Raw genomic sequence first — 13,220 nt, forward strand, 5'->3', positions numbered from 1 at the left:
ATCGGAGGGGAGGCAGATGAGCCTGGAGTGTTGGATGGGAGTCCTTCCATGCCGCATGCAGACTGAAGGCTGGGGACAAACAGGAAGGAGGGCCCAGCAGCGTGTTGACTTGGGAGGGACTGGACAGACCAGCTCTGTGTGACTTAGATCCAGTTGCTTAACCTCTCTGTGCCTCAGTTCCCTTATTCAAATGGGGCTGAGCACAGTCAGTTCATGGATTTCTTAGAAGGTGGAAGGAGAGAAAAGTGGGAGGGCAAGGCTGTGCTTACTGCGCTTGCTCCAGCCAGACACACTTGCTTTACGACGCATGCATGCAAGTTCTCCTTCTTGGAACTTGTATTTGCCAGACAAGGGGGGCATGTATTCAGTAGTTTGAAGCATGATGGCAAACTCCCAAATGATTATTTTCAGAATGAATAAGAGCCCAGGATCTCAGTTCATTCTCCGCTCCAGCAGAGTCAGAGCTCCCTAATGGAGACTCAACCAGCTGGGGAGAGTGAGGAGCCCCGAAATCTGGTTCCAGCTCTGCTAGGAGCTGGCAGGGGGACTCTGGGCAGCAGTGTTTATTGGCCCCGGTCTGTTTTCTGGGTGCCGAGTTCACCCCACTGAACTTACCAGGACACAGGGAGGCTTGAGTGAGCGTTTGGATGGGAAAGCCTTTTGGGATGCACGGGAGTTGCAAACCAACTCAAGGGGTCTTCTGAGGTCTCGCTTGTTCTACAAACGAGGAGAGCTGGTGACATGGGCCTTGATTTTCTCCCCTATCAGATCACTGGACCAATGTTTCCACACGGAAGCTCTTAAATGAGAAGTCCCCTATGTATAGAAATTACCGGCTGAGGGTAAGTGGGATTTTTCCTTGGCTGTAACCATGGTAATTAGCTGTACACAGGTAAAATAACAAAAATGCAGCAGGTGGATCTGCCCTTCGGTCTCTGGCCTTGGGGCTTGGTCTCTGGGGATCGGGTGGAGGCAGCTGCTGGATCCCGTCCGCTCTTTCTGCGGAATCCAAACCATCCCAGGTGTGACTAGTCTCTCTCACCGCCTTCATTGCTCAGGCACCAGCCCTCCTGGGTGGCTGCAGCGGCTTCTCGCCGTCTCCCCACGTCCTTTGTCTATGCAGTGCTTTCTCCATTCGGCAGCCTCAGGAATCCTGAGCTAGAAATACAGTCATGTCACTCCTCTGCTCAAAATCCCCCAGTAGCTCTCTTGTCTTGCACAAAATCTCAAGTGCTCCCCCACGACCGTCAGGACACGAGGGGACCTGGCCCTTGGCTTGTTCCCAGTCTTGCTTTCTACCTTTCTCCTCCTTACTCTGACACAGAGATGCCAGCATCCTGGCTGTTCTCTGAACATGAAGCCCTTTCCCACCTCAGGGCCTTGACACACGCCGTTCCTTCAGGCTGCCGTGCTCTCCCCCCACATACTGTACGCCCCCCTCTACTTCCCTTGGGTCCCTAACCAGCCAGCCTAGAACAGCCCTGCTCCATCAGCCTCTGCCTTCATCCCTTTACCTGCAGCACTTACAGGATTCTGACACCCATTACAGCGTGTGTTTTTTTCCCACATCTCCAAGCGATTCTCTGACACGAGCTGGGTGTCCTACAATTCAACTCAATTCTGACACTGTCTACCCCGAGATAGCGTCAGATCCTGCAGTTTAAGGGTCCCACAAGACTGCCCTCCCCTTCAGATGCCAATCCCAAGTTCAGGTTGTTACCTGTGCTTCTGACCCACTGGCATTAATCAGAGGTTTCCACGACCCCCTCCTTGGGTTCGGTTAATTTGCTAGAACAGCTCAGAACTCAGAGAAATGTTTTACTTTACTAGATCACTGGTTTATTAGAAAAGAATATAACTTAGGAACAGCCAGATAGAAGAGATGAGGATGGCAAGGTATGTGGAAGAGGCACGGAGCTTCCGTGCCCTGTCCGGGTCTCCACTCTCCCTGCACCTCCGTGTGTTCTCCAGCCCAGAAGCTCTCAGAACCCCATCCTTTCGGGTTTTTATGGAGGCTTCATTACACAGGCATGATTGATTATGTCATTGGCCATTGGTGATCAAACCATCCTCCAGCCTTCACCATGACAGACACTTGGTGAAACAGCTCATGCAAAACCCAGCTCACCTCGCCTCCATTCTTGTCTTGGAGAGGAAAATCTCCTGATTGGGAGGCCAAGCACTGGGCCAGAACACAGAGCCTGTCCAGCCAGGCCATGCCCTTGACCTGTGGGTCCCAGCCTTTATTTTTTTTTCACCACACCACGCGGCTTGCGGGATCTTAGTTCCCTGATCAGGGATCGAAACCAGGCCCTGGCAGTGGGAACGCGGAGTCTTAACCGCTGGACCGCCAGGGAAGTCCCAGTCTCAGGGAAGTCCCGATGTCGCCCAAGTTGCACCAGATAACATCTTCGCTCACTGCAGACCACTTTCCGACAAACACGAAGGGCAGTGGTGGGGCCGGGAAGTGCAGGCTCACCCATGGTGGGCGCCCCGTGGATGATAGGGACTGTGGACTAGGCAGACTTGGATCCGTCCTTCCTCCCACCTTGGCATGGGGCCACAGACAATGGTATTAGTATGGACCAGACCTTGCCTGTCCTCTCACTTATAAGCGAGAGTTCACCTGACAGCAGATTTCAGTGCTTTTAACCTGTTCCACTGATAAATGATGGCCACACACCCCTGATCACATGACCTGGGCTAGGACTGTGGGGCTGGAGCACTTTGTCAGAGCTGTGATAACTAGACGGGCACTAGACTTGGGGATCTCCTGGCCCCTCTAGCCCCCAACCCCTGCCACGTTCTGGCGGCTGGGCCTGGATGACTGTCCTTGGGTTGGGTCTCCCACCACCACCGCTCTCTTCCCAGGCTCTCCACCCCAACTGGTGTCAACAGGTCAAGTTCATCCCCCAGCTGAACCTGGTGGCTTCCTGTTCAGCCATCGACAAGTCCTCTCTGGTGCTGACCATATTGCCGTCCAAAGTCCCAGAGAGCCCCAAGTAAGGAGCACCTGTCTCCAGGCAGAGGTGGTGGGGCTGGGAGGGGGTGGGTGGTGACAGTGACTCTGGGACTCTGGCTTCACTTCAGCCACAGGTGGCCGTCCCTCCTGAGAGGGGACCTGCCTCCGGGACAGTGGCATCTCCTGTGGGCAGTAATACAGTGTCCTGTGGATCATGCTGGGTCCAAGGAAGCACTGTTTCCTATGGGCCAACAGTGAGGTGTGGTGGTTAGAATATGGGCTCTGGAGTCTGTTTTTTTTAAAAAATTGAGGTTGTCAGTTTAGAAAATTGACATATAACATTATATTAAGTTTATATTAAGATGTATAACATAACGATTTGATATTTGTATATATTGTGAAACGATCACAAGTCTAGTTAACATCCATCACCACACACAGTTGTGCATTATTTTCCCCTGTGATGAGAACTTTTATGGAATCTGGTTTTAATCATTCTGGCATTGCCACCAGCAGCAAAAATATGAGGCCTCTGTTATCCACCAATTTATAAACAAAACTCAGCACAGAAGCTGGCACATAGTGTAAGGAGACAGTCAGAAAAATGTTCTCTGAATGAAGGAATGAATGTGAGTTGCTTCACCTCTGTGAGCCTCAGTTTTCTTGTCTGTAAAAGGGGGTGATAATAGCCCTTCACTTATCTCAAGGCTTACATGAGTGAGTGTTGTACATGGCATGTATTCAGTAGTTGGCCACATTAATTCTTTGGAGATGGTTCTAATCTATTTCCTTCATTCTAGATTCCTCTACCCTAGGGGGCATCTTTTCCTCTTCTGTCTTTTTTATTTTTTAAAATCAACCGTTGGGAATTCCCTGGTGGTCCAGTGGTTAGGACTCTGCATTTTCACTGCTGGGCTCGCGGGTTCAATCCCTGGTCAGGGAACTAAGATCATGCATGATGAGCAGTGCGGCCAAAAACAAAAAACAAACAAAAAAAAGAAACAACTCAACTGTTAGTCACACAGGTATATGTACATATGTAAAAAATTCAAGCACTGTAAATAAAGCCGGAATCCTGTGGGCTTTCCTCCCCGTTCCCTTATCCAATCCCCAAGTCCTGGAACTAACTGCAGGTTGCAGGAGGGGAGTGTATGCCTGTGGCGGTGGGGAATCTTCTGTCTTGGTTTTTGTGCTTTGAGTGGGGCGGTGTGGTGGGATTTTGCTTGGAGCTGGTTTGCTGAGGTCTGTCTCTCTGCTTTGGTGTGAGTATTACCTCATGTCTGTGATATGCCTTTCATTCAGCTTCTTGTTTTATTGGGTCTCAAGGGCAGGAGGCTATGACAGGCTCCTTGGTCTGGCCCTGCCACCTTCCCACTCCAGCCACACGGGGCCCCCTCACACAGCTCACACATGTTCCTGCCCCCAAGCCTTTGCATTGCTCCTCTCTGCCTGTTTTTTTTTGTTTTTTAAACATTTTTATTATGAAAGATTTTTAAACACACACAAAAGTAGAGAAATAGTATAATGTTTTAATATCACTAGTACTAGTCCAAGTTAATCTTTACCCAAGTGTCTCAAAAATATCTTTTTATGATTATTTGAAATCAGATATAGACAAGGTTCTAGGATGGTTCTGAGCTGAGGAATGGTGTGGTCTGGTGTGTGGGAGCATCCTTCTGGCCGCTCTATTGCAAGTGGAATGTACGTCTGTGGGCAGGAGGGGAGATGGGGACACCAGTGAGGATGCCATTGTAATAATCCAGACTACATGTGATGGTGGTCTGGAGTCTGCCTGGAGTGGAGACGGAGGGATTTGAGATATATTTTAGGGGTGGGTTGCAGAATATAGTTATACACATGAGCACACATCCCCTTCCTTCTTGTCTGACTGCAGTACACACACTGGCCAGCAGGTGGCACCATTGACTGCTGGCTGGTCTCTTGTTCCGGTGATGCCCTCTTGGGGCGTAGCCTCCGCAGGTGGGGCTTGGCACTGCCAACCCAAATTCTGCCTCTGGAGTGGCCTTGTAGACTTCTTCCCTGCGTCCCCTCTGACCTTCCAGTCCCTTCTCTGCACAGCAGCCATCTGTGCAGAGACCTGGTCTCCTCCAGCCAGCCGTCCTGTCAAAGCCACCTGCTTATTTCCCTGCAGGACTTGCCATGACGTGTACATGTCCGTCTCCCTGTGCCTCTGTTCCTTTCCTTGCTCAGGCTGTTTTCCTCCAGAAGAAAAGCTCCAGTGAAGGCAGGGACATCCTGTCTGCGCCTCTGGTCATCCTGGAAGGGCATAAGAGCCAGGAAATCTTTGTTGAATGAATGGGTGAATCAGCCTGAAATGATTTCTAGTAATGTTTTGTGACTGTTCTTCCAGAAAATTTCTCTGCACACATAAGCATGGAGGGAGACTTATCTGGTTTGACAATACAGGTATTTGATATGCTCTTCTTGAAGTTTTTTTTTTTTTTTTATAAATTTTTTTTTTAAAGACTTTTTTTTAAAGGAATTCCTTTATTTTTATTATTTATTTATTTATTTATTTATTTATTTTTGGCTGTGTTGGGTCTTCGTTTCTGTGCAAGGGCTTTCTCTAGTTGTGGCAAGCGGGGGCCACTCTTCATCGCGGTGCGCGGGCCTCTCACTATCGCGGCCTCTCTTGTTGCGGAGCACAAGCTCCAGATGCGCAGGCTCAGTAGTTGTGGCTCACGGGCCCAGTTGCTCCTTGGCATGTGGGATCTTCCCAGACCAGGGCTCGAACCCGTGTCCCCTGCATTAGCAGGCAGATTCTCAACCACTGCACCACCAGGGAAGCCCTTGAAGTTTTTTAATTTTCTTTTTTTTTTTTGGCCGCACCGCGCGTCATGCGGGATCTTAGTTCCCTGACTAGGGTTTTTTGGTGACGTTTTGACTTTTAGAGGAATCCTTCTGGCTGTGGAGTGGGGAGCACAGGGGAGTGGGAGCAAGGCGGGAGGTTAAGAGGCCCTCCTGGGAGGCTGATGCAGAAATGAAGGGACCCTGGGCTGTGGTGGGACGTGAACAAAGAGGATTTGGGGCCCAGATGAATAATGGGAGCGCAGGAGAGGGAGCCTCTAGGGTGATAACCAGGCTTAGTTCCCTGGGGAGTAGCAGAGGTGCAGTTCAGGGGCAAGTTCAGTGGAGAGCATGCTGAGTTGGAGGCCTTGGAGTTGAGTTTTGAAGGGAGAGTTTGAGTGGAAAGAGCTGGCGGGGCAGGATGTGTGGATATGAGGGAATAGCACACGCAAGGCACAGAGCTCCCAGGGCTCTGGGGCCCGTGAGGGCTGTTGGGCCTGACCTTTCCCCTGACCTTCCCAGAAGCCCTGCCTGGGTCCCCTGGCCCTCCTGAGCACCCCAACCGCCTCCTGGCCCCCCATCCCCCGGGCCTCCAGCCCTGCCACACCGCTTCCTGTCCTGGAGCTCTGGTTCCTGAGCCTGCTGCCTCTCCCTGCCACGCCCACCCTGGGTCTGAACACTGACCCCCCACCTTGTCAGCCATGGGACCTTGGGAAAGCTCCTTAATTTCCTTCTGTGTCCTCCTCACGGCACAGGGCTGATGACAGTCTTCAGGGTTGTGTGAGGGGTCCAGGTGACTCACAAGACAGCATGCAGCACAGGGACCAGCACGTAGCAGGGACACTTTGTTCTCTTCCCCTAGCCTTTGGGGGACCCCCTTCCACCTTTTGGTCTGTGTCATGGGTGGGAGGACACCCGTCCCGGTATAGTGAAGGTGCACATCAAGTTAAGTTTGCCCTTGGAGCGAGGCGAGCATGGTACAGCTGTAGGAGTCACTCCTGCTTTGGGGCTGCTTTCACCTTCATGTGCAGGCGAGAGGTGGGTGTCTCCTCAGGCACTGCTGGTTTCGGGCCGAGGGGGGGCTGCTGCTCTGCTGGCGGTGCTGGCCCTGCCTTGGCTGCAGGGTGAGCCCAGGGCAGGATTCTGGGGGCTGCTCCTCTCCTTGGGTGGAGACGTGGTGACTTCTCCCTCCTGGCGGCCCTGCCTCTAGCTCCTCCACACCCCAGCCTCAGAGGCTCTCTGGAGGCCTCTGGTCACAGCCTTCCCCCTGTGCTGTTGTAGGCTTTCAGTGCTGAATTTAAGAAAAGGGATTCTTTGCTTTGATTACTGCCCAGAAAAGAATGTCCTGGGTAAGTAACGTTTGTATCACACGAGGCTGCTGGTCTGGCAGAACTAGGGTGAGAGGGCTGCTGGGGAGGTGGGGCCCATCAGAGCGGAGGAGGAGGCCCTGCAGTGTCTGCTGCGGGCCACACTGGTCCCCGCTCCTGGGCACTTGGGGTGGAGTGGTGACATGGGCTTGCTTGGCATGGTGGTGGAGGGGGCGGGGCGGGAAGGGCAGAGGGATGGATCATAGCGACGCCCCCCATCTGCCGAGCCTGGCTGGAGTCCGAGGCCTGGCCCCAGGACAGGGTCCCAGCGCAGGCCCCCAGTGGCTGATACCCGGTTTTCAACTCCAGTGACTGGTGGCCATGACCCCCTCATCCGCCTGTGGAACCCCTTCTTCTCGAAGAAGCCTGTGTGGCTGATGAAGGGGCATCAGACCTCGGTGACACACATTCTCGTGAACAGCAAGCACGGCGTCCTCCTCAGCATCTCCAAGGACAAGGTGTGCTCAGGGAGCTCGGCCCTGACGCCCGCCACTAGCTGCTGTTCCCCAGCAGAGATGCTGGCCCAGGGATAACGATCTAGCTCAGCCAGCCAGGGAGCTGGCTGGCAGTTGGCAGGAGCCTGAGGCCCAGGGCAGTGGTGTGACCTCCCTGTCCATGGTCGCACCCTGGCCTGAGGCCTAGAGGGAGGTACCCCAGGTGGCACCATGAGGGGGCCGTGGGTCTCTGACCACCCCCACAGGGACCTGAGCCCAGCTCTGAGCAGCCCACCCGAGCTGGGCAGGGCCCTTCCCTTTATGGGGTCTCAGTCTCTTCATCCAGAGAATGGGTGTTGAGTGGTTTAGAGAAGAGCTGCTGGTAAAAGCAGAGGAATGTCTGGCGCATAGTAGGTGTACAACAGATGTGAGCCTTTCCCTCCCCACAGACCCGAACTTGCTTCTCTCAGCTCTCCCAGTGACCACTGCTTGGCTGCCCTGGCTGCAGGGCCTGACTAGACCTTTTTCAAATGCCCGGGGTTCCCCTGATCAGGCCCGTTACTCTGCTCCTCTGAGCTATGGGTTTAGGGTCTCTCCCCACCTGCTGGGAGATGCAGGCCAATGGTTCCAGGTGCCCTCCTTCAGGGGACAAGTTTGTGTCTTCTGGGACTCAGTAGATCAGGAGCTGGCAGGGCCCTGGTTCACCAGGCCACGCTGCCCACACATCCCCACACTTGCTACTGTCTGGAATTCTCCTGGCAGCGCTGGGAGCTGGGCATCGTCACCTCTGATGAAGGCTCCGAGGCTGGAGGGGTGGGGGACAGAAATGGACTTGCCCAAACCTTCCTGGGCAGCGCTGGGCAGAGCCACGGTGAGGACGGGAGTCTGTGGCCTCCAAGCCCATGCCGTGTCCAGCTTGCTGCCGATGCCCCGAGTGAGGAGTGTCCTGGAGGGACTTCCACGGGGCCCCTCTGGGGACACTTCCTCAACCTGGGAGGAACTCGAGGGGGACAGGCGAGCCTTTTGGGCAACGATGTTGGCAGCTCTTTCTGTGCCCTGCCTGGCTTTACTCGAGGGAGGCTGGGGTGGGAGCTAGCGAGGGTCTGCAGGGGCAAGTGCTGCCTTGTGAGGTCTTCATCCTCAGCCGATGAGCAGCAGCTGCTCAAGCAGGGTAGAGGCCCTGGGGGAGGCTGGGGGGGGCGTGCCTCAGTTTCCTCATTTGAGCATAAGCACAGCGTCTCTGTCATAGGGTTGTGATCCATGGCAGTCACTTAGTGTGGTGGGTGTGTCTTGGAAGTGCTTGCACTGGGTGCCCTGGCCCCGCTCCCAGGAGAACCCCAAGGCCTCAGGTGCCAGCTGCATCCCCGAGAACCCACCCTTGGCCTCTTTGCCTGTTTCTCACCCCCGCAGAATATTCGCATGTGGGACATGCAGGACTACGAATGCCTCCAGTCCTTCTGCGGGAAGCATTTTGCCCTGGGACACTGCCCCATCACCAGCGCATACTTCCACAAGGATGACGGCAGCCTCATCTGTAGCACCTATTCAGTGAGTGCTGCACGGGAGGGAGGTGGGACCGTGGCTGCACCCAGAGGGGAGGGGCCGTGGCTGCGGTCCGCAGTCCCATGGGACACCGAGGGGTGGTCACATCCTGTCCGTCCTGAGACTGCTTCGTGCCATGAGGACAAAGCTGCTAGACTCTGTGACCTGGTCCTCAAAGCTCCCGTCTCCTGGGATTTCCTGGGGGACTGTTTCGAGGCCCTCAGTGGTCACCCTCTACGCTGCTGTCCTCCTGGCCCGTGCATCCTCGAGACTCTCCTTCTCGAAGCCCACCTCAAGGCCCGGGCTGGCTTAGAAGTCCCCCCACCCGCCCCCACCGCTCCAAGCTCCCTTGCCTCCCCTTGATCACGGCCCTTATAACTCTGTCCTGTCATGGTTACATGCCTGTCCTTCCTGCCAAATCGTGAACCCCAGGAGGGCAGGGCCCATACCCGAGCAGCCCCTCTGAAGGAGAGAGCCTGGAGGGACCTGGCATGAACACCGTCTATGAGCCATGACTTAGCTGGTGCCCATGTGAGGTCTGTCCTGACTCTGGAGGACAGGACAGCCTGGGAGAAGCACAGGGGGCTGACCGTCCAGGGTGACAGGGGGACCTGTGACAAGATGGGAGACAATCAGCAGCCAGTAGAGGGGGAGGTTCTATCTAGAAAGGGAGGCGAGGTGTCATTTGTGGTTGAGAGGAAGGGGAAGCCCCACTGAGACCTCCTTCCCACTGTTGGCCAGGTGACACACACGCTGTCCTTGTGCCCTTGGCTGGCTCTCCCAGGTGGCAGGTTTTTCTTGAGAAGGGAGTTGGTGGGTTCCTTCGTCTCTGCTGAGTGTCAGACTGGCTGCCAGCATTTGTTGAATTAAATAGACCTTTGAAGTTCATTTCAAATCATCACACGTTATCAGCCCTCTGATCTTTGTCAGGAGCAGAGAATATATTAATTAGGCACTGTCCCATCCCTCAAGGAACTTATGGGGTAGTAGGAGAACACAAAATTTTAGTAGAAAATGCTGTGTGTTATGATGGAGATGTGTGCTAGGTGCTTCATCGAGCACAGAGAAAGGATCCTTAGCCTAGCCTGAGGCAGAGGTAGTCAGGGAAGGCTTCCTGGACGAGGGGACACCAGATTGAGGCTTTATGCTTTTCAGAAGTTATAAAAGGGACCTTGGACTTGGATTTTGGGCTTGTGGGAACACGAGATTTGGGAGCCCTGATCTCAGGAAGTGGGGGCCATGGAGTAGGGGTGAGCTATCAGCAGGCCTGCGTGTAGTCGAGGATATCTTGATGTCTCAGTTTACTGGAAGTTTCTCCCTGGGGCCAGTCACTGAGGGCAGGCCCCTTCTGACTGCCCAACTGTCTGCCCCTCCTCACCTGTAGATTGGCGTCCTAAAAGGCCACTTGGAGACGCAGGGGCCTGGGAGAGCAGAAGAGAAGACCACGACTTACAGCACGCCCCTGTGCGCCATCCTCTACAGCAAGGTTTTCAAGCAGGTAAGTGGGCAGCAGCTCGTCTCTGAGGCCATCAGGGGTTGGGATGGGACAGGACGCTGGCAGCTTGGGTGGTGGTGCAGCGCAGTGGGAGGTGGGCGGGCAGCAGCCCTGCAGAGGGGTCACCCCAGGTAAGATAGGAGCTCCACCACGTGGTCAGTGGGTCACCAAACTCCTGTGAGCCTGTGCGCCCCTGGCTACTGCCCCAGGTCGGTTCTGGACGGGCAGCCTTCTTTATACAGTGTGAGATGGAACACAAGGTGTGAGCTGCGATTCGAGGCTCCCCGGGTGGGTGTGGGTGCTGCTCCTGGGGGCCGTTTCCAGGGAAGCCCTGGTTCAGCGTTGTCCATCGTGGGAGGGGAGGGAGGCCCAGGCTGTGGACAGCCCCCTGGTCCTGAGTAGAGATCTCTGCATTGGGCAGGGCAACTGGGAACGTGGATTCTGAAGTGTGGGGACACAAAGGGCTCCTGGGCCCTCTGCCCACTGCCACTGGGCCCCCTTTCCTGGCCCCGCCGCGTCTGCTGCAGCGTGGCCTTGGCTGCGCGAGGCCAGAGCTCACCTCTTTGGGTTTCCCTCTCTTTCGGACCCCTGGCACCACCACCCCTCATACCTTAGGGCTCTTCAGTGCCTTCCAGCAGTTTCAAAAAAAAATCCCCCTTCCCCAGCTTTTCTAGATGTCCTCATCAGGAAGGTTGGTCTGAAGTAGGCTCACCTGTTACTGTTTCATTGTAATAGTTGGAATGTCACCTTAGGTGGAGTGACCTACCTTTACTCCACCTTTCCCTACTTAAGGGACAGTTAGTGTATTTCCTGATGTTTTTTTCTATCCCCCATGATTAATGACTTTGCAGTAAATGTCTTTTCTGAATTAGGGATTATTTTCTCTGGATAGATTCTGATAAATGCCATTTCTGAGTTAAAGGGGATTTCACCAAACTGGTTCCTTCTGAAAAAACTGTGCCTGTTTGCACCGCCGTGGGCCTCAGGGCCGAGGAAAGCCTGTTTTCAAGAGTGGCTTATCCTGCAGTAGGAGGGCCCAGAGCGCCTGTCTTCTTGGTACACAGAGTGGCAGCTGAGCTACCCGCAGTCATGCCAGCTGGAGGCTGCCCTTGGGAGTGGGGGCCCTCTCCTCTCCAGGAGCCCTGGCTGTGTGCTCCCCCACAGGTGGTGAGCGGCTGCCTGAGTGGCATGGTGAGCGTGTGGGAGGTCGTGACGGGCAAGAGGATGACGGAGTTCTCCATGACTGGTGACCAGCACGTGGAGCTGACCGCCATGTCCCTGGATGAGTCAGAGGCGTGCCTGCTCACGGGTCTGCGTGACGGCACCATGAAGATGTGGAACTACAGCGTTGGTGAATGCCTGCTGACCTTCCCCAACCTGGACCAGATGGAGGTCAGTCTGGTCCATCAGCTGGGGCCTGGGGGCCCCTCGCAGCTCCTGTGACCCTGGGACATGCTATTGTCCATGCCTCTCTGAAAGGCTGTGCACACAGACTGCCTGGCCTCGTGCCTGCCTGAGCCTTTGTGTCCTTGTGCAAAAAATGAAGACAGGTAACAGGGCCTGTCCTTCATAGGTGTTCTACAAATGTTAGCTACTCTTGCTCTTTTGGTGTGTTAGCACTTCTTACCCTACAACTTGGAGCTTTGGATGGCATTGCTAGCAGTGGGGTCACATGATTCAGAGCCACCCGTACCCCTATTTGGGAAATGACTGCCAGGGTTATAGGGATGGTCTGTGGGTGTGACAAAGTGCAAAGCCAGCAGTCCCACTTTGGGACTTGCGCCCATTAGTAACCCCCGTGACACAGTCCTTTAACCAACTCAGAAGGAGCTCTTGGCCAAGAAGCTGGGGATTTAGAGGACTGGTCCAGATCCTATCACTCAGTCGTTTGACCTTAGCCAAGTCACTTGTCTGTTTCCCTGCTATCCCCCTATAAGACGGACATGGATACCTACCCAATCTGCCCCCTCCAAGTCCATCAAATGGATAATGGGATGTGAGAGCGCTCTGAAAAAAATATGGTGGTATCACCTCTAGGGAATTCTCATCATTATGGGGAGTTTTGATTTCTTGCTTGGTATAATTAGGAAGACATTTGGGGCCTGGAGCCATTTCCTCTGAGGTACCTTGGAGTTCTGTTTCCTTTCATCTTCAACAGATTAGTGGGATTGTCCATATGAACAAAGTGTTCTACATGACCGGATGGAGTAAGAGAATCACTTATTTCACGTGAGTAGCCAGGGTGCACGTGGGAGGTGAGGGCAGCTAACTGTTCTCTCTTTACTTCAGATGGGTTCCTCCATTCCTAGCTTTGCTGGTGGTTGGAACACCAAGCAGGAAATTAGTGCTGGGTGATGTCTATTGCTTCACCCACTCATCTGTCCATTTATTCATCACTCCATGCAGCCGATATGTTCTAGGCTTTGTACTAGGTGCTGGTGACAGGTATAAGCAAGAATATGGAGTCTTCATCCTCCTGGAGCTCCTCCTGGAGCTCCCAGGGGGAGGCAGACACTAATCAAATAACTTCATTTGTGATAGTCTGTTGAGTGCTATGAAAAAAAAAAAGTACAGGTTTCTATGGGGAGGGGACAGAAATCTGATCTAGTCTC

At 54.0% G+C, this 13,220-nt stretch overlaps 1 protein-coding gene across 1 annotated transcript in view; it reads left to right on the plus strand.

The window, feature by feature from the left end:
* EFCAB8 (EF-hand calcium binding domain 8) overlaps nt 1-13,220 on the plus strand; it is a 57,346-nt gene that overhangs the window by 18,747 nt on the left and 25,379 nt on the right. The window contains 8 exon segments of the mRNA XM_057529712.1: nt 769-842; nt 2,872-3,002; nt 7,052-7,119; nt 7,447-7,595; nt 8,982-9,119; nt 10,498-10,611; nt 11,773-12,000; nt 12,767-12,837. Of these exon segments, the coding sequence (XP_057385695.1) occupies nt 769-842; nt 2,872-3,002; nt 7,052-7,119; nt 7,447-7,595; nt 8,982-9,119; nt 10,498-10,611; nt 11,773-12,000; nt 12,767-12,837 (973 nt within the window).

This window comes from Balaenoptera acutorostrata, chromosome 15 (assembly GCF_949987535.1).
Source record: "Balaenoptera acutorostrata chromosome 15, mBalAcu1.1, whole genome shotgun sequence".
NCBI lineage: Eukaryota > Metazoa > Chordata > Mammalia > Artiodactyla > Balaenopteridae > Balaenoptera > Balaenoptera acutorostrata.